This window comes from Hemicordylus capensis, chromosome 2, assembly GCF_027244095.1.
Source record: "Hemicordylus capensis ecotype Gifberg chromosome 2, rHemCap1.1.pri, whole genome shotgun sequence".
Lineage (NCBI taxonomy): Eukaryota > Metazoa > Chordata > Lepidosauria > Squamata > Cordylidae > Hemicordylus > Hemicordylus capensis.
Window position 1 is genome coordinate 226,501,832 of NC_069658.1, and position 19,735 is coordinate 226,521,566.

The 19,735-nt window shown below is 47.3% G+C and overlaps 1 protein-coding gene across 1 annotated transcript; it reads left to right on the forward strand.

Annotated features, from left to right (window-relative positions):
* Positions 1-4,288: 4,288 nt before the first annotated feature.
* LOC128343796 (H-2 class II histocompatibility antigen, E-U alpha chain-like) lies at positions 4,289-11,296 on the forward strand. Its single transcript, XM_053293232.1, has 4 exons — positions 4,289-4,314; positions 4,810-5,009; positions 6,671-6,952; positions 8,547-11,296. The coding sequence occupies exons 1-4, from the start codon at positions 4,289-4,291 to the stop codon at positions 8,699-8,701; spliced, it is 663 nt and encodes a 220-aa protein (XP_053149207.1). The 3' UTR covers positions 8,702-11,296.
* Positions 11,297-19,735: the final 8,439 nt, after the last annotated feature.

The window sequence follows — 19,735 nt, forward strand, 5'->3', positions numbered from 1 at the left end:
GAGGATGCTTAATCCCTCGGCTGTGTTCAAGATGGCCCTTTTGGTGGGGGGGCAGGATGGGCTGCATAGCTAGCATCCAAAGCTAAAAGGGCAGAAACTACATCTCTACCATGTCTGGGGATGCTGGCACCTTCTGGGAAAGAAGACGAAAGAAAAAAAGGAAGAAGTCCTTTCCTTGAGAATGTATTAGATACCAGAAACAAACCAAGCTGTGTGATACAGAAACCCCCAAGAGCTCCCCAGAGAGGCAGCCCCCACCCTCCAGATCCAATGTGCCCCCCTCCAAGACAGAGAGGTTTCTCCCCTCCCCAGCAATGCAGACTCAGGGTGCAAATGCTGATCTCGCTTCAGGGATCAACCCCCCTTCCATTGCCGGCTGCATTTTGATATGTTCTCAACAGCGTCGGGCTTGCATTTAATTGTCAGCTGAAGTTTGGGTTGCTTATAAGGGAGGGCAATTTCTTCGTAGCCCCTTCAACCTCCAAGGCACTCAGGGCACAGTTGACTCACAGCAACCCTGATGAAATAATTTGGTGGGCGGGGGGGGGGGGGCTGCTAATATTATCATGGCCTTTTATAAGCCTATGTTGTGGCCACACTTCAAATGCTAAAAAAACCCAAAAACATATTGTGTAAGTGGACAAGGTATAATAGAGAGACAAATCCAATGGATCAGGGGGCCTGGTCTGGAGCACCTTCCTTACAAGGAAAGCTCCCATGTGCAACTTGTGTGCATTCACACTCCCTTCAGGCAGCCTGATACCTTGAACTGTGGCCTGTCCATCTTGTGCACATCTGTTCTGAAGGGAGGACCATAGGAAGCTGCCTTATGTTGAATGAGACCATTGGTCCTTCTAGCTCAATATTGTCTTCACAGACTGGCAGCGGCTTCTCCAAGGCTGCAGGCAGGAGTTTCTCTGGGAGATGCCAGGGAGGGAATGTGGCACCTTCTGCTCTTCCCAGAGCGGCCCCATCATTGACAGCCATTGCAAACCCATTAAAGTTTTCATCCATCCTGAACTTTCAGGGGCTTGCAGGATTCACCTGGAAACAAATAGGCCCTTCCTTCATTCTTCTCTGCTGCCTACAATCCTACACAATGGGCCATTGCTCCCATTTCACAGATGGTGAGCTGAGGGAACAGAGACACCAAACTGAATTGGTGAATAGGAGAAGAGAGCTGGTCTTGTGGTAGCAAGCATGACTTGTCCCCATAGCTAAGCAGGATCTGCTCTGGTTGCATATGAATGGGAGACTAGAGGTGTGAGCACTGCTAGGGATGTGCATAAAACCGGTTCTCCCGGTTCGGTTCGGATCCGAACCGGGTCCGAACCGGACCAGGGTGGTTCGGTTTTGGTTTTGCCGAACCACCCCCCAGTTCGGTTCGGATCCGAACCGGTTCGGATCCGAACCGAACCGGTTCGGATCTCAAAAAATAGCTGGTTTGAAAGGGGACCTTGTGTTCTACCTGCAACCCAAATTTCAAGTCGATTGGACCTTCCTCTGATTTTTGGCGATTTTTTAAAGTTTTAGTGACTTTGGGGCAGTTCGGGGGCATAGCATGGGATCTGGGCAAAAGGAGTGGGGTGGGGTGGTAGTGCCTAATGGGTGCAGGCTACCACCCCAATTTCAGGGGGGTTGGGCAAAGGGCTGATTTTTGGTAAATTTCTGAAAATTTCATGTCTTTGGGGCAGATTGGGGCATATTGGGGCAGAAAGTGGGGGCTGGGGCAGAATAGTGGGGTGTGGTGGTAGTGCCTAATGGGTGGAGGCTACCACCCCAATTTCAGGGGGTTTGGACAAAGGGGTGATTTTTTGAGAATTTTTGAAGTTTTAGTGACTTTGGGGCAGTTTGGGGGCAGAAAGTGGATCTGCCCCAAAATAGTGGGGTGGGGTGGTAGTGCCTAATGTGTGGAGGCTACCACCCCAATTTCAGGGGGATTGGGCAGAGGGCTGATTTTTTGAGAATTTTTGAAGTTTGGGTGTCTTTGGGGCAGATTGGGGGCAGAAAGTGGATCTGCCCCAAAGGAGTGGGGTGGGCTGGTAGATAGTGCCTAATGGGTGGAGGCTACCACCCATCCCCAATTTAAGAGTGATTGGGCAGAGGGGTGAATTATGGTGAATAGAAAAGGTGTGAATTCTCATTCTATCATAGCAAATGAGATATTTTTCAATTAAACAACTCTCATGACCCCACTTTCACTTTTTCACACTTTCCTTTACTATGAATAATATGAGGAAGTAATCAATTTAGCACACTTCACCTTATGAAGACAAACCTCATACAAATAAATTCACCATAATTCACCCCTCTGCCCAATCACTCTTAAATTGGGGATTTACCCAATCACCCCACTATTTTGGGGCAGATCCACTTTCTGCCCCCAAACTGCCCCAAAGTCACTAAAACTTCAAAAATTCTCAAAAAATCACCCCTTTGTCCAAACCCCCTGAAATTGGGGTGGTAGCCTCCACCCATTAGGCACTACCATCACACCCCACTATTCTGCCCCAGGCCCCACTTTCTGCCCCAATATGCCCCAATATGCCCCAAAGATATGAAATTTTCAGAAATTTACCAAAAATCAGCCCTTTGCCCAATCCCCCTGAAATTGGGGTGGTAGCCTGCACCCATTAGGCACTACCACCCCACCCCACTCCTTTTGCCCAGATCCCATGCTTTGCCCCCGAACTGCCCCAAAGTCACTAAAACTTTAAAAATTCACCAAAAATCAGCCCTTTGCCCAATCCCCCTGAAATTGGGGTTGTAGACTCTACCCATTGGGCACTACCACCCCACCCCAAAATTTTGCCCCTGGGCCCCTTTTTACCCCCCCCCGAATCGATTCAGATTCAGATTCGGATTAAATCCAAATCCGAACCAAATCAAGGGTGATTCGGGTGACCCAGATTTGGGCACAAAACAGAACAGGGGTGATTCGGTTCGGGTCCGAGCCAAATCACCCGAAATCCCAAATTGCACACCCCTACTAAGCACACACACAGAGAAGAAGCAGGAGGCGGAGTGTGGATTCTATGATAGCATATTAGAGTGGATTGATGGTGTCTCATTGAAAATCTCATTTGCTATCATAGAATCCACACTCAATACCTCAGAAACAAGAGAACCCTGTACCCATGGGGGTGCCCCTACCAGAGATCCCTGTACCCCATGGGTTAGAAACCCATGGGGGTGGTTGGCACCCTATGTGCACTACACCACCACTTGCTCTGGGCCACCCCAGCACCCCCATGTGCACTTATAGGGCTGCTGAAAGCTCCATTATAACTTATTATGAGGAAAAACCTTAAAGACGCGTAAACTTCAAAAATCACTTAAAAATCACCTCTTTGCCCAATTCCTTTCAAATAATTCTGATAGCTTCCTTGCCCACCCTAGGAACTACCACCCACCACACTGCACTCTATGACACCCCTTTCCCCCCGATGTGAAGCTATACATTTGCTGCAATCCTAATTATTCTCTATGAGGAATTCAAAAACACTTAACAATTCACCAATAATCAGAGGAGTGTCCAATTGCCTTGAGATTTTTTGGGTGGTAGGCACCCATGCCTGTCTACCACCCACCCTGCTTTTGTGCTCCTAGGTCCTCCACAACAGGGGATATGGACTGGTTCGGGTCCCATTATACTCAATGAGAAAAATAATTAAAAATATTTCAAATATTCATAAAAAATCATAGGGGTGTCTGATTGCTTCAGGGTTTGCATGGTTGTTGGCACGCATGAGTGCTCCACAATAAGAAATAATGGCCTGGTTCGGGTCCCATTATATCCTATGAGAGAAAAATAAAAATATTTTTCAAAAATTCATAAAAAATCGTACGAGTGTCCGATTGCTTTGGGGTTTGGGTGACAGGTACCCCTGGGTGCCAGCTACCATCTGACCAATTTTCAGCTTTCCGAACCGATCCGAACCGGTCCGAACCGGTTCGAAACGAACCACCCCCAGTTCGGTTCGGATTCGAACCGAACCAGGGGTGGTTCGGTTCGATCCGAACCTCCGAACCGGAACCGGTTCGGACCCGAACCGGTTCGGATCCGAACCGGTTCGCACATCCCTAAGCACTGCAAGATATTCCCCTCAGGGGATGAAGCCACTCTGGGAAGAGCAGAAGGTTTCAAGTTCCAGACTGATTCTCAATCTTTCTTCTCCGGGAATGATGGATCTCCAAATGAGGAAGGGGAAGAGGCTGAGATGTTTGCCACTGAGGGGGAGGGCAATTCTCTGCCTGATGGGATTGTCAGGGGAGGGAGTCCCTTGACATGGGGAAGAGTCTGGGAGCCACACTGTAAATAAATAATCCTTTCTGGAGCCCTGGGGTAAACTGGATTTCCTCTTACTGGAACCACCAGGAGCCTTTCCCACATTGGGCCCTGCAGAGAGAGGTGATGTCACTGTTGCCACAGCCATGGTGGGAAATTTCTTCTTGAATTGGTGGAGGGGCTGGCCATCATGGGCAGGAGGTGGAGATTCTTCATCTCCCCTGACATGCACAGGAGGAGGCAGGAGGGGATTCCCTACCTTGGGGGCCTTCATGCTTCCAGAATCACTTCCAGATTGCTCTCAGCTGATACATCCCAGGGGATAATGTTGGAGCTTCTCATCTGGAGGAGGCCCATGGCTGAAGTGGGGGCCTGGGGTTGGCCAGAGGGAGGGTCTTTGGGAGCAGATTCCCTCCCACCCTTTTCCTCTCCTGCTGACTCCCCTTTGCCTCTGTGGAGGGTGTCCGCCATGCACTGGGATCTGTCCCTGCCCAACTCATCTCTCTCTCTTCTTGCCCCAGTGGAGATGTTTGTGGAGCTGGACTTCTTCCAGGAGAGTTCTTCCACGTGGACTGGGACAAGAGGCAGAACGTCTGGAGGCTGCCCAACATCCCCAACTACTTTGGCTTTGACGCGCAGGGCGCTGTGGGCAACATGGACATCATGAAGAACAACATGGAGGTCTTGATCAAGCACAGCAACCGCAGCCAGACCCCCAACGGTACCAGGAGGGGGCCCAGGAGAGCTCCTCGGCTGGGTGGGTGGGTGAGTGTGTGACGCGGCCCCCTGAGCTGCGCTGATGTTATGAGCACCCCAAAATATTAATACATATATAGGCCTGTGTCTGATTTCATTTTGTTAAGAGTTCAATTCAATGTCTGAACTGGAGGTTAATCTCATGACTGCCTGGTCAATGATTTGTAGAGGCAGAGGTAGTCTAGCATTGGTTATCAGCATCTGTGGAAACTGACTGAGACAATGGGCCAGGCTTAATTACCAATCTCACACTGCTGAAATTAACCTGTGTCCAGTAAAAGGATGCTTCTGCCTTAAGTCAAATGTGTTGATTAACTTGCCTCACTCACACTTACCCTTTTGATGTGACTTTGAATATTCTTTTGTTGCAAATACACACTAGATAGAGGTATACAAGAAATAATGTCTCACACAAATAGAATTAACTCCCTCTCACTAATTGCTAACTTTTAACACCTTCTGGGACCAGGCTAGCACATCTGGGATGCAGATTTGCTTTTGGACTTTGTCCCCTCCTCAAGATAACAGCTAACAGGAGATGAGAGTGAGATCTCTCTGGACTGATCAAATATCCTGAGCTAATTTTGGTAATTAAAAGACAATATTCCAAGGATAGCAGGAATAAATGCCTTTTGTGATCCAGAAGACTAAAAAGGGATATCAAAGGATGGAACCACTATAAGAAGGAGTCTCTGGACATGGCAGTTTAGCAGTTCTGTGCCTACGGGCATTCTGTTCACACGCTAGCAACCTTGTGCCTACAACAAGATCTGCTCACACGCTTTCCCAGAGTTTGCTGCCCAGCCGCAGGGCTAAGCAGGAACTCTGCCCGTGCTCAGAGGCTATGACTCTCACTGCGCAGTGAGAAGTCAAGGCTCCCCAGCCATGGAGCTCTCAGCTATGATCTGAAACAACTGCACAACTCCTGTCTCCGCCAGCGCCTCACCCCTTCAGCTGAAGTGATCCATCTCTCTCCAGCCTCTGATCCTGGTAATTATGCTGCTCCGTTACAAACCTTGGGAATTCCCTCCATCCTTTCCCGGCTCCCTTCTCCTCCCCCCCCCTTCTTCCCTTCTACTAACCTCCCCAAAACCATGCCAGCCCGCAGCCTTCACACACCCCGTTTTCCCTTTTCTGCCTGTATCTGAAATGTATTAGGATCTAGGAAGATTTAAATACCCACGCATATGTAGTTAGGCACACGGGTGAATATTGGTGCTGGTTAGGAAATACTGTTGCTGATATTAATAGAGTATTCTGCTTTCTGCTTTGCTAGATTATGTTGTTAGTCTTTATACTCAATAAAGGCCATTTAACCCTTTCAGGAGTGGTTTGATCTCCTTTCCTCTTGCGCCCCAGATCACACATTGGTCACCATATAAAGAACTTGATGACATTATGGGCCAGACCTAATTTTGTATACTAGCTAATGAGCATATTTGGTGTATAAATCAGGCCTGGTCTGTAACACTGACCACTCTGCCCTCCAGGCAAAAGCACAGCAGATCCAACTGCTTTGCTTGGACTTTGGTTCTGATCAGGGAGCAAAAGCATGGCAGTGAGGGAGGTCCACTGGGAAGGAGGCTTTGGATCCAGAAAATCCCTAATCTGGACCCTCTTTTTCAGCTCCTCCTACAGCAACCATGTTCCTCAAAAACCCTGTGGAAATGGGGGACCCCAACGTGCTCATCTGCTTCGTGGACCAGTTCTTCCCCCCAGTGCTGAACATCACCTGGCTGAAGAACGGAGAGGAGGTTTCCCAGGGCATGACGGACACAGACTTCTTCCCCAGTGCGGACAATGCCTTCCGCAAGTTCTCCTACCTGGCCTTTGTCCCGCAGCATGGAGATTTCTACGTCTGCCAGGTGGACCACTGGGGCCTCCCTCAGAGCCTGGCCAAGCTGTGGCGTAAGTAGAAGTGGGCCCAGCCATTGTGGGCTGTTTTGCACCCTGTGTTTTGCTTTTGCTTTGGAGAGGGAGTCAGAGGAGAGATGCAAAGGCCTCCCCAGCACCCTTCTGTGATCTCATGCCTAACTTTGCAGACGTTAAGGGCTAGAAACAGTTTTTTAGCCAACTTTCTAGTAGGCTTATGAGATCACTTGGCATTCTGTTTGTGTTTGTGTCCCTATCAATTTTGCAATGCCTGGACCAGTATGAACCAAATTGGGTACAGTTGTTGGGACACATAGAGATACCCCAATGGCATTTTTTGTGAAGATATCATCCATCCCAAGTCAAGGTGTGGATGTGTAAACGTATGAGGTGCAAGTGGGCTGACTTGTGAACCGCCTAACCAATTTGAACCATAAGAACATAAGAAAAGCCCTGCTGGATCAGGCCCAAGGCCCATCTAGTCCAGCATCCTGTTTTACACAGTGGCCTACCAGATGCCTCTGGGGAGCCCACAGGCAAGAGGTATGTGCATGTCCTTTCTCCTGCTGTTGCTCCCTTGCAACTGGTGTTGAGAGGCATTTTGCATCTGAGGCTGGAGATGGCCCACAGCCACCAGACTAGTAGCCATTGATAGACCTGTCCTCCATGAACCTGTCTAAGCCCCCTTTAAAGCCATCCAAGCTGGTGGCTATCACCACATCCCATGGGAAAGAACTCCATAGATTAATTTTGCTACAGCTGTAGGGACACATATGGACACCTCAATGGTACAGTTTGTGATGATGTCATCCACCCCAGTTCAAGATGGTGGACACATGAACATGTGAGGTACAAGTGGGAGATGATTTGGACCAAATTTGGTACTCTTGTAGGGATACATACAGGTAGGGACTCCTCAAACACATAGTTTGTGATGATATCATCCACCCCAATTCAAGATGGTGGATGCATGAGCATTTGAGGAGCAAACGGGCTAACTTGTGACCTGCATAACCATTTTGGACCAGATTTAGTCCAGTTGTAGGGATAGGGAAAGAATAGTAGGCAGATTAGTTCTTAAAAGAACAACGTGTTAAAAGTAAAGCTGGAATTCTGAGGATGTTGCGTCTGTGCCCATGACTGCCCATTGTGCCCAGTGTGACTGCAGCATCTGCACTCTGGGTATAAGCAACACAACACTTATGGCGATTTGGGAGGATTGCTAGCAGACTACTGAGGACGTTTCTTGGCTAGGAATGGAGGAAATGAAGGGACTTTGGGCTTGATGGCTCCAGGAGGCAAAAATATAAATGTGAATGGGGTGAGGGCAGGACTCCTCCTCCTCTTCCTCCTCCTCTTCCTCCTATTTATACACCAGTTTTCAACAGACATTTCCAAAGTGGTTTATACAGAAATATATATAATAAATAAGATGGATCTCTGTCCCTAAAGGGCTCACAGTCCAAAAAGAAACATATGGTAGACACCAGCAACAGCCACGGGAGGGATGCTCTGCTGGGGTTGTGATTGGGGATGCTGTCCTGGGTTCTGTCCTCGGCTCTTGAGGCATTCGGACACCCCCACCCCCTGCTGACCACTCCCCTCTCTTCCTTCCCCTTCCTGTCCTCAGACTCCAAGGAGCCGACGCTCATCCCAGAGACGAAGGAGAACGTGGTGTGTGGCCTGGGCTTGGCCATGGGCCTCCTGGGCATCATGGCTGGCTCCGTCCTTTTCATCAAGGCCAGGAGGATGAATGGCATCAACCAGCGCAGGGGCCCCCTGTGAGTCCATTGCTCAGAAGAAGGAAGGCCTCTCCTTTGCCATGTGGTGGAGGGATTAGAGGGGCAGAAGGTCTCAGATCCCACATCTCAGAACTGGCACTTAAATTCTTTGGGTCACATTTCGGCCCCTTATTGAAGGCCACTGAGGGCCACTCACATATCCAAAAAAATTCATCGAACAAGGAGCTGAGCCCAATCCTGCTTCTTTGTCTCATATACCGAAAGGACACAGTCATAGTTCAATGTTTTTGCATGTCATGCATTGCATATGTTTTCATCTGCACACATTAAATACCCACCCATTGCTCTAATCCAGTGTTTCTCAAACTTTTTGGAGTCAAGGACCGCTAAATTTTTCGTGCAGAGTTTCAAGGACCGCTACATTCTTCATGCGCAGTTTCCCGGACCAGCAGTTAGTAAAGGGGTTTCAAGTCTGTCTGTCTATCTATCTATCAGACTTCTATACTGCCCAAAACTTGCATCTCTGGGCAGTTTAGAATGAAAATAATATAAGCATTGAAATAATTAAATTTGGAATCTTTTGCAAACATGGAATATTAGGGGTTCTTAACCTTGGGTCCCTCAGTTAAACTCCCATAACCCCCAACAACAATGGCATTTGGCCATTATGGCTGGGGATTATGGGAGTAGAAGTCCACCAACGTCTGGGTACCCAAGGTTGAGAACCCCTGAATTTAAAAGCCTGGGTGAACAAATTTGTCTCCAGTATGTCTGGAGTGGAGGTGCTTGTGATTACTCAATGGAGAGGGGATGTTGGGCCATTAGAAAAATTCAAAAGCTACATGGGGCCAATGAAAACAACATACAAGCAAGCCCCACTGATGCAAGAGGGAAACAGCGTTCCCTCTCAAGACGCCTCAACCACAACAGGCAGCTGGGTTTCAATCAACCAACCTTTGGCTGCAAACAATGAGCATGCAAGAACCAGTAGCCCTTGAAGTGGCGCCCACTGCCATACTTTTTCCTCCATGCCCCCACACCGCATACAGTTTGAAGCTGTAAAGATAGGGAATAAGATAGCTGTAGGAAGATCTCAGCAGCACGTGGAGGCAAGGCACAAGAAGGGTCCCATGCCTCCGTGATACTCTTCCTCTTCCATGCCATGTGCAAAATTGAGGAAGTGAGTGCCTTGATTTCAGTTGGGGGGGGGTTGACTCCCAGTCAGGGACCGGCACTCAACCCTTCGGGGACCGGCAGCGGTCCAGGGACCGGTGGTTGAGAAACACTGCTCTAATCTGTCTATAGGGACCCTTGGAAGTGGGATTGTATGTGCTTGGATGGGGAGGGGCTAAATCCAGGTCCTTGACTCCCCTCCCAAAGAGCTGACTAGTATTATCACCCAAACCCTGGGCAAGGCACGGATCATGCCCACCACAGCAGCTGCTGGATGCAGACAGGAATCACCCACCCACTCTAAATTCTGCTCCAAGACAGCCAAACAGAGTGCCAAGGAGACCCAGATCTTCCTTCCAGAATAAACACAGCAAAAGAGGAAATTTTTTGTATCTTGCACGTTTTATATTTCTTCAAGGAGACTGGATTTTTCACAAGTGACATGAAATGAAGATGGGATTTTTTGTTTAATAGGAAAGGAGGTGGGGCCCAGGAATGAAGGAGGGTACGGACTCCTTTTTGATTACAATATCCAGAAGCTAGATTTTAGAAAGGATTATGTTTTATTCCCAGGACACCTGATTTCTCCCTAGCAAAACTGCAGATGTGCAGACAAGACAGCTCCCAGCTCACCATCCCTCATGTTCCCTTTCAGATAATGGAGGAGCAGCCAAACCAGCTCCTTCCCCCGACAGCCCCTCTGCAAGTCCCAGAACTGCGTCTCTCGCTCCATCCCTGGTCAAGGCTTTGCTTAACCAACCTGGTCCTCGATGTAGGTCCTGGTCTGCTCCTTTCCATACCAGGGGCCTTTGCACTGCTGATTCGTGGCTCTTCTGCTCTTAGATGGAAGGGGAATTAAGACGCCGGTTCACTAGGCACATCCTTTAGTGTTATTGACATGGATTTTAAGAATAAAACCATCCTTCTTGGCTTATTCCATTAGATTCAAATCTGGCCTAGGAAATGGTGACCTTCTGTCTATCACCTTTTCAGCTGAAACTTGTATTTTACAGGATATTTTTAAGATGTAGTTAGCTAACTCATGTTCTCTGCTCCTCAAACAGAGATTAGAGAAGGGATTTTATATCTACATGAAAGGGGTTAATTATGTCTCTGAGTTAGAGTAACAACAGATCAAAGAAGCAGCAGCAAAAAGCTGAATGGGAGAAGAGGTTTTCTATTGAGAGAGAAGCGCGACGCTGACATGTTTCTAAGTTATGGTTTCTATATAGTCATGAGGAATCTTATGATATCAGAGTTTGACTCCCAGATCCAGAACCAGGTTGCTTATTAGCACATCACCTGATTCTCTTTTGCAGTTTGGAAGTTTGTAAATGCTGCTTGAAATTATCTTTCATTTAAAGCCCTTTGTAATCAGTGCTATGTTTGTGTTTTTGTCTATGATTAAGTCTGTATATTAAGTCTGTACTAAAAGCTTTATCAATAAACCAGCATTTAAAGTTAAGATTTCCCTCTTGAGTGCTTATTTTAAACTTAATTATTCAATAGTTGTCAATACAATGCCCAACTCATACTTAGGGGTGTATTCCCAAATAGGACCTTTGTACACCCTACAGGTTCCTCCTACAGGCATGACTATATCAGACCAATCTGAATACAGAGCTGTGAAAAGTAATGCAATTAGAGGCAATCTGGGACCAGGAGTGGATTTGGGAGGGACATGGGTGGGTAAGCACCCCTCAAATAGGCATTTTGTCCTCTGAGCTGCTCACCCCTTTATGAACTCAACAGGATGTTCAAGATGAGAGTGTAAATGTGCTCTGTGCGTTGTGGGGATCCCCATGGCACTGGCCAGAAGCCCCACAGTGTATCAGCAGCGGCTGAAAGCAGCCAGTGCCCACACAGGGGCAATGAAATGGGGTTCAGGGAGTGTTTGCTCCCTTAATCTTATTTAACTGCTGGGCTCCGTTGGCGGGTTCGCGGCTCCTGGCGGGGTTTGGCTGCTCTAGCCTGGTCTTGGCTGCACATGAGAACAGCCTCAAGGTCTGGATACAGGATTTTAAAATGTTTAATGTGATATCTGTGTAAACCGCTTTGGGAACTTTTGTTGCAATGCGGTATATCAGTATCCGTCATATTCGTAATGATTGATTCCCTGGATGCCTCACCAGACACATCAATCACTCTAGCAAAACTTCAGATGTGCAGGATATGCCCATCTTCTATTCACAGAGGAGAGTAGGGCCCCCTGCTAAACCCGCACCCTTGTTCCCTTTCAGATAACTGGAAGCGGCAGAGAGACCAGCTCCTTCCTCTGGCAGGCAGCCACCCTGCAAGCCCCAGAAGCTCGTCTCCCTCTTATAAGACTTTGCCAAGACTTTGCTGCCTCAGCAAGCCTGGTTCTTGCTCACCTGATCTGCTCCTTTCCATCCCAGGGCCTTTCAGCGCAACAGAAGCATGGCTACTGTGCAATTAAGTAAAAGCAGAAGAATTAGGACTCTGGCTCACCAGGCACTTCCTATAGCTCTACATTTCTCCTAAAAATGCTTCAACTAGTTGTCGATCCGAAATATGTTTACTCAGAAGTAAGTGCTATCTAGAAAATTCACCTAGAATTGCAGTCTTCAGTTAATAGAGGCTCCTGCCACCCCATTACTAGGGGTGTGCTCGAATTGATTTTTTCCCCCATTTCAATTTGTACCCAAATCGAAACACCCCCAATTTGTTTTGGGTCCAAATCTGACTCCCCCCCCGAATCACCCCTGATTTTATTTGTATCCGAATTTTCCAAATCTGAATCTGAAGTGATTGGAATTTTTAAAAGTTCCCGGGGCAAAAAGAGAGGGGTAGTTGTGGTAGTGCCCAATGGGTGAAAGCTACCACCCAAATTTCAACAAAATTGGGCAAAGGGCTGATTTTTAAATAACTTTTTGAAGTATATGCATCTTTAAGCTTTCCCCCCATAGGGAATAATGGGGGTTTCAGTAGCCCCATAACTCCACTGGGGGGGCACCGGGGTGACCCAGAGTGAGTGGTGGCATAGTTCACATAGGGTGCCAACCACCCCCATAGCCATAAGCCCATGGAGTACTGGGTATTGTTGTTTCTGAGGTGTTCTGAGTGCAGATCCTCTGGTAGCAGATGAGAGTGGATTCATTGTCATTGAATATGCCCCTGAATCTGCCCCAAAGAAGTGCAAACTTCAAAAATTCTTTTTAAAAATCAGCCCTTTGCCCAATTCCTTTGAAATCTGGGTGGTAGCAGGCACCCATTGGGGTACTACCCAATTAGGTCCCCAAAATACACAGGCAGAACAACAAACCAAACCAAGGCATTTGAATTGCGCTTCTATCTCTATCTCTATCTCTATCTCTATCTATGACTATTGTAACTGGGGAACAGATAGATACAAAGTACAAAGTTCTTTATTTGAGACCCAAGGTCAGCATAACATAACATAAACAAAACGTCTGATAACATAGAAATATACAATTGGGAAAAGGAAATATGTAAATATATAGATAAATATCCACGAATAAATAATCAGTAAAATTTTAAAATTAATTAGAGAAAAGCTCACTGCCATAGCAATACTGCAATAGAACAGAATTCGGCCACCTTAAAGGTGACATCTAAAGTTCTATCCGCAAGAAGATAGGAAACATAAAAATCTCCTGAGCAAACTGGGAAGGGTGTCAGAAGAGGAGTCAATAAGGAACATCTTAAATCTCTCTATAATGGACAGCGCAACAAAACACGTTGGATGGATCCGACTTCCCCTATACCACATGGGCATAATCTATCCTCCTCAGGAATCCCCAGAAACCTCCCCGAGAGCACCGCTGGAGGTAACATATCATGTCTTGCTCTGAAAAAGGCCCTCCGCTAGCACATCAAGCTCAAGGCATTCAGATAAGCAGCAGGGCCCCAACTAGAACTGCTCAAACCCAGCCTCCTTTTAGTACAATCACGGATTTGGGAGCGTTCTTGTTGGATTTCAAAGTCCAAGAGTCTTTGTTTCAGGATCTGCCTAGCCTGGTCGTGACTTAACAAGACCAGGTAGTCCATAGACAGACCCAAGGATACAATTTTGTCCTGAATAGCCTGGGCCCAAGTGGACTGGAATACATCAGCCACGATAAGAGAAATCCATCCTCGGGGAGGAAATCTGACTTTAAGCCAATAGGTCAAAATAGACAACCAGGCCCAGACCTCGAACTGCAAAACACCCAACTCAAACTTTAATAATACATTGGGTACACATCTAGGTACTCTAAGTGAAGCCCCAAGGAAGTCATTTTGAACCACATCCATAGAGCTGTATGAAGGAAAAGGACCAAGTTGCACCCCATATAATAGCTGGCTCCTAACTTTGGCCGCAAATAATTTCAAGGAGGCCAAAATGATCTCACCTCCTTTAGAATAGAAGAATCTCTGGATAGCCAGAGAACTTCTCCATGCCGTAAGAATAACTTGATCGATATGGGCCTTCCATGAACCTCTTGCTTGCAGGGTCACACCTAAATATCTATATGTATAGACCTGCTCTAACTGTTGATCCTCAGTCAACCATCTTAACTGCCTAGGTCTCCTTGCAAAAATCATCTCTTTGGATTTCAAGTAATTGATCAAAAGATAATTGGCTCTACAGTAGAGGACCAATCTTTTCAATGCTCGCCTCAGGCCCACCGGAGTCCTAGCTAAAATAGAAGCATCATCTGCATAAAGAAGTAGAGGAATACACACACCTGCTGCAGAAGGCGAATGTAGGTTGGGATCAGTTAAACAAGGGGCCAAGTCATTGAGATATAAATTAAAAAGCGAGGGGGCAAGGATACATCCCTGCCTCACTCCTTTAAAGGTAGGTATAGGTTGTGAAAGCTCCCCTTTAGGATGACATCTAACCCTGATGTTTGAGCCTGCGTGAAGCTGTTGCATTAAAAAAAGAAGCCGCTTGTCGATGTTCATTTGAGCTAGCTTCTCCCAAAGCAGTCCTCTAGAGACAGAGTCGAACCCCGATTTAAAATCAATGAAAGCCACATACAAAGCCGACCTAGGCTTATCTCTGTATTTTCCGGTCAGATGACGGAGGATAAAGACCTGACCAATGGTAGATCGTCCAGTTCTAAACCCGGCCTGCTCATCCCCCAAAACACTCTCATCCCCCATCCAGGCATGAAGTTTAGCTAAGAGGTGCCTGGCATACAGCTTGCTGACTACACTTAACAGTGAAATAGGCCTATAGTTTGAGGTGAGATTTCTTTCCCCGTCTTATAAATTGGCACTATAACAGCCAGACTCCACTCTTTCGGAATTTGTCCAGTGGAGTCTATCTAGGTGAAAAGCCTGGCCAACACAGGGGCCCACCATTCAATATCCAATTGGATAGCCTCAGGGTTAATACCTTCAAATCCTGGGGCCTTACCAGTTTTCATTTCACCTATTAATTTTTCAACCTCTAGTACAATAACTGGTGGCAGATAGATACAATAGGGAATGTAGCAGACACAATAACAGATATAATCATAACGAGGGAACAGAATGATACACTAATAACTAGATAGAATGATACAATAATAACTAGGGAATAGATATGATTCAATAGGCTGCTGGGCAGAGAATATTTACTGATAGGTTATGGGCACAGAGGGCTGCAAGACAGGCTTCTTTTTTTTAAATCCACCCACCCCAACCCAACTTTGGATTGGGGGAAAAGACAGAATTGTTTTTTAAAACCACGAGGCTACGATACCCTTCCAACCACCTACTAGTAACCGGGATCTGTCCCACACAGAACCCCTGTTTAAACCTTTTCTAAACTAAACTAAACTTTAAACACACAACTTTTTAAATTCAACTGCAACCCAAAATCTCCCTCCAAACAGGAACCCCCCCCCCAGAATACAGAATTACAGAGGGGTGTGTGTGTGTGTGTGAGAGAGAGAGAGAGAGAGGGAGAGAGAAGGGGGCACACTCAGTCTAGGGCTTGACCCACATTGTGTGTTCAGTTGTCCACTTCTGTGGTCTGGTCTCTGCGTCTACTCTTTCTTCTTCAATCTTCTTCTTGACTTCTTCTTCTCCTTCTTCACTCTTCAGGTTTGGGGGGGGCTGCGGCAAAAGCCTTGAAAATTGGGGGGGGGATGTCTGGCCAGGTGACCAGTGGCCACAGGGGCTGGGGCTGCTGGGGGCTGCTGGCACAGACAGGCAGTGATTCTCTCAGTCTCAAGGGGGTGAAAAAAGAATTCTTTTCAGGATTCAACAGGAACCAAAAAGCAATGCAGCAGAGAGATAAATTTTAGTCCATTCCCAGGCTGGTGGCCACACTAGCCACTAGCCACCAGGGGCAGGCAGGATGGGAAGGCTGGGCTCAGGCTGGCAAGGTAGAAGGCAATAGACATAGCAATAGCAATAGCAATAGCAATAGCACTTACATTTATATACTGCTCTATAGCTGGAAGCTCTCTAAGCGGTTTACAATGATTTAGCATATTGCCCCCCAACATTCTGGGTTGGCAGTGTCATGGCATGGCATGGTGGCAAGCAAGGCAAAGCAAAGCTCCCTCTCTTCTCCTATGAGGCAGAACAAAGCAGAATGGTGGCTGCTGCCTCTTTTATTGAATGAAAAATCCCGTAAAATACACTAAAAGGTAGCAGGGATGTAGCTAGGGGAGAGGGGGCCCGTGTTCATCCCTCTCACTGGTGGCCCCCCAGAGTGAGGGAGATAATGAAGAAAATAGGGAGGTAGGGAGCTGGGGGCCGTGTTCTTTGAACTCTTTTGCTCAATTATAGCTACGCCCCTGAAAGGTACCTCTAAAAAGTGTTGGAGCTAGGACCCTGCAGCATCCGCTCTCAGCTGCAATGTCTCATAGTGACCACTGGGGGGCAGTTTGAAGTCATGGATCAAAAGTGCTGGACTCCTCCCCTCTCTCTTCTCTCCAGAGATGGCTCTTTCTTTTAGTCTCTCTCCCCTTTCAGCCTTAAGCTCAGCTTTCCTATCCTTTTGTAACTTCTAAATAAATCCTTGTTCTTCAAACTGTCTCCAGACCTCCTGCTTGGCTGAGTTCTCACTCTGCTGGTTTCACTCTGCTGTTTGGGGACTGAACTGCCATTCTTCCCCTACAAAAAGATGGGTCTCCCAGTGCCTCTTGAAGATCCTGAGAGAGGAAGAAGCATGGAGAAGATCCTCTGGGAGGACATTCTAAAGATGAGGGGCCACAGCTGAACAGGCCCTTTTCAATCCTTCCCAACCTAATCGCAGTCAGTGATGGGGCAGTGAGCAGGGCCTGAGTTGCTGAATGAAGAGCTCTGGAATTAATGCTGTATAAGGCTACAATAGATGGAGCAGATGTGGTCCACTAGGTACCCCAGCTCCAAGCCATGTAGGGCTTTAAGGGTCAAAATCAGCACCCCATCAGTACCCCAGAAGCAAATTAGTAAGCAGTGGAGCTGCCATAGCCTGCCTGCCTGCTTATCTATCTATCTATCTATCTATCTATCTATCTATCTATCTATCTATCTATCTATCTATCTATTATACCGCCTGCCTCCAAAGGCTCTAGGTGATTTACTGAAGTTGTACTACAGGGATGTAATGGCCACCTAACAGGCTAGGAAAGCCCAGCCTGGGTTTGGCTGCACAGGGGAACCTCTGGGATCGGGCCCAATCCTGGCGGGGCAGCACTGCCGAGCCCCGCTTTTTACTCAAGGTTTTGGCCGGGGTTAAGAGTGTGAGCACGCCCTTAACCTCGGCTCCAGGGTCGGTGTTCGCTCAGGCTGTGTTTGCCCAAGCGGTCACAGTGATTGTTGTGGTCCAGGCCTGATTTATATACTAAATATGCTCATTAGCTAGCATACAAAATTAGGCCTGTCTCATAGTGTCACCAAGTGACCAAGTTCTTTTATATAGTGACCATGTAGGATCTGGGAACAAGGAAGAAAGGAGATCAAACCAATCCTAAATGATTCAATGGGCTTTATTGAGTATAAAAGAATAACAACATCAATCTAGCTGAGCAGAAAGCAGAACCTCCTATCAATATTACTAACAGTATTTCAACCCTAGCCAGCACCAATATTCACCCAGTGTTCCTAACTAACATATGTGTGTGTATTAAATCTTCCTAAAGCCTAATATAATTCAGATATAGACGGAAAAGGGCGGGGGGAGCTAAGGAAGGATGAGGGCTGGCATGGTTTGGGGAGATCAGGAATTAGTAGAGGGACGAGGGGAAAGGATGAAGGGATCCAAGGCTTGTAGGGGCAACCCTAACCCAAAAGGTGTTAAAAGTCAGGAGTTAGTGAGAGAGTTAGTTCTATTTGTGTGAGACAGCAATTAAATTACTTCTTGTGTACCTCTATCTAGTGTGTAATTATAACAAAAGAGTATTTAAAGTAACATCAAAAGGGGTACATGTGTGAGGCAAGTTAATCAACACATTTGACTAAGGCAGAAGCATCCTGTCAGTGAGGTAAGGGGATTACTGGACAGCAGGTTAATTTCAGCAGTGTGAGACTGGTAATTAAGCATGACCCATTGAGTCTCTTGTGAGTTCCACAAACACTGATAAACAATGCTAGATTACCCCTGCCTCTATAATTCATTTACCAGGCGTTACCCAGGCAGATCTGGGTGTCCATTCACCCTGAGTCCAGGCATTAATTCCTGTAATAAAATGGAACTGGACACAGGCCTGAATTCCATATAGTTCTGGGTTGGTAGCTCTGGGTTGAATGTTGGGGTCCCCAACAAGATAGACACCTAGAGTGCCCTCCGGGACACCACATGGCCCCTGGGAGAGCCACTCATGTGTGCAGCCAGGCCGCCTGGCTAGGAGGAGGCAGGGAGGATGTGATGCTCATCTGTGGGGAAGATAAGAAGCTTCTGGTCTTCCTCCCCGCCTGCAGCAGTGGTTGTGTGAATAGATTTAATGGGTTTCTGTGAAAATAAATTGATTTGTTGCTGTAGAATGAGACATTATCCCCTGCTAACTGAAGAAAGAGGTCTCTCTACTCTAGTGGTTGTTGTAAGAACAGCTTGTTTGTTCTACAAACAGCACACTTCTGCGTGATTTGGAACGGCAGGCTTGCAGTCTCCATCTTGGTGACGAGCTCATGGGTCCGTGGACTCTGCACATGCCCATATTGGGCAAACTCTCAAGTGGGTCAATTAGCACAAGCAACAGGGGGCAGCTCTTACCCCAGGTCAAGTATGACATGCAACTGCAAGGTAGCCCCCATGGCTCCTCTTTGTTCCCAGGACAGAGAAGAATACTGGCTGAGCAGGTGCAAGATACGGAGAAGCTATTTCTCAAGGGAAATAATAAAAACTGCCTATTTGGGCACCAAGAATTAGTCTGACTAATTCTCTCCACAGGAACTCAGATAAGGCTGAACACTCCACTATCACTACACTAATGGCCTGGCACCGACCAGAGAGAAGAGTATCAAAAGAATCCTTATCTCCCCACCTGGAAGGTCTTGCGCTCACACACATTCAACCTAGCCCATGCAAGTTGTTCAAACCATTTCACTTTATTGTTCATCAAGATCATACCTGCCACTGATTGAATCAAGCAATAGGGATTCTTTTGTCAATCACGGATGTCAGCCCCTGCAGTCAGCCCCTCCCTCACCTGGCTGGGCTCACCTCTCCGTTGGCTGACGAAGGGCACGTAGTTGTCGAAGTTGTGCAGGCAGATGGAGTCCGCCTCATGCCGCTCGCTCTCTAGGAAGCCCTTTTGGCTGTTCCAGGGTTGGGTGTCGGGCTCTCCCAGCTCCGTGACCACCCTGAACTCCCCGAAGTGGCTGTCAAAGCAGACATACTCCTGCCGGCCCCAGAAGTACCTCTCCAGGGAGTGCACCTCCCGCTGCATCCCATTGGTGGTGATGTGGCACTCGAACCTCGCCTGGTGCAGGACATGCTCTGCAGGGAGGAAGGAGAACA

Bases quoted from the DNA above. Each gene is read 5' to 3' on its own strand.
- LOC128343796 (XM_053293232.1), top strand. From the start codon at position 4,289: ATGGGGAAGAGTCTGGGAGCCACACT. The intron at 5,010-6,670 runs GTACCAGGAGGG...CCTCTTTTTCAG, and splicing joins CCGCAGCCAGACCCCCAACG to CTCCTCCTACAGCAACCATG. The intron at 6,953-8,546 runs GTAAGTAGAAGT...TCCTGTCCTCAG, and splicing joins GAGCCTGGCCAAGCTGTGGC to ACTCCAAGGAGCCGACGCTC.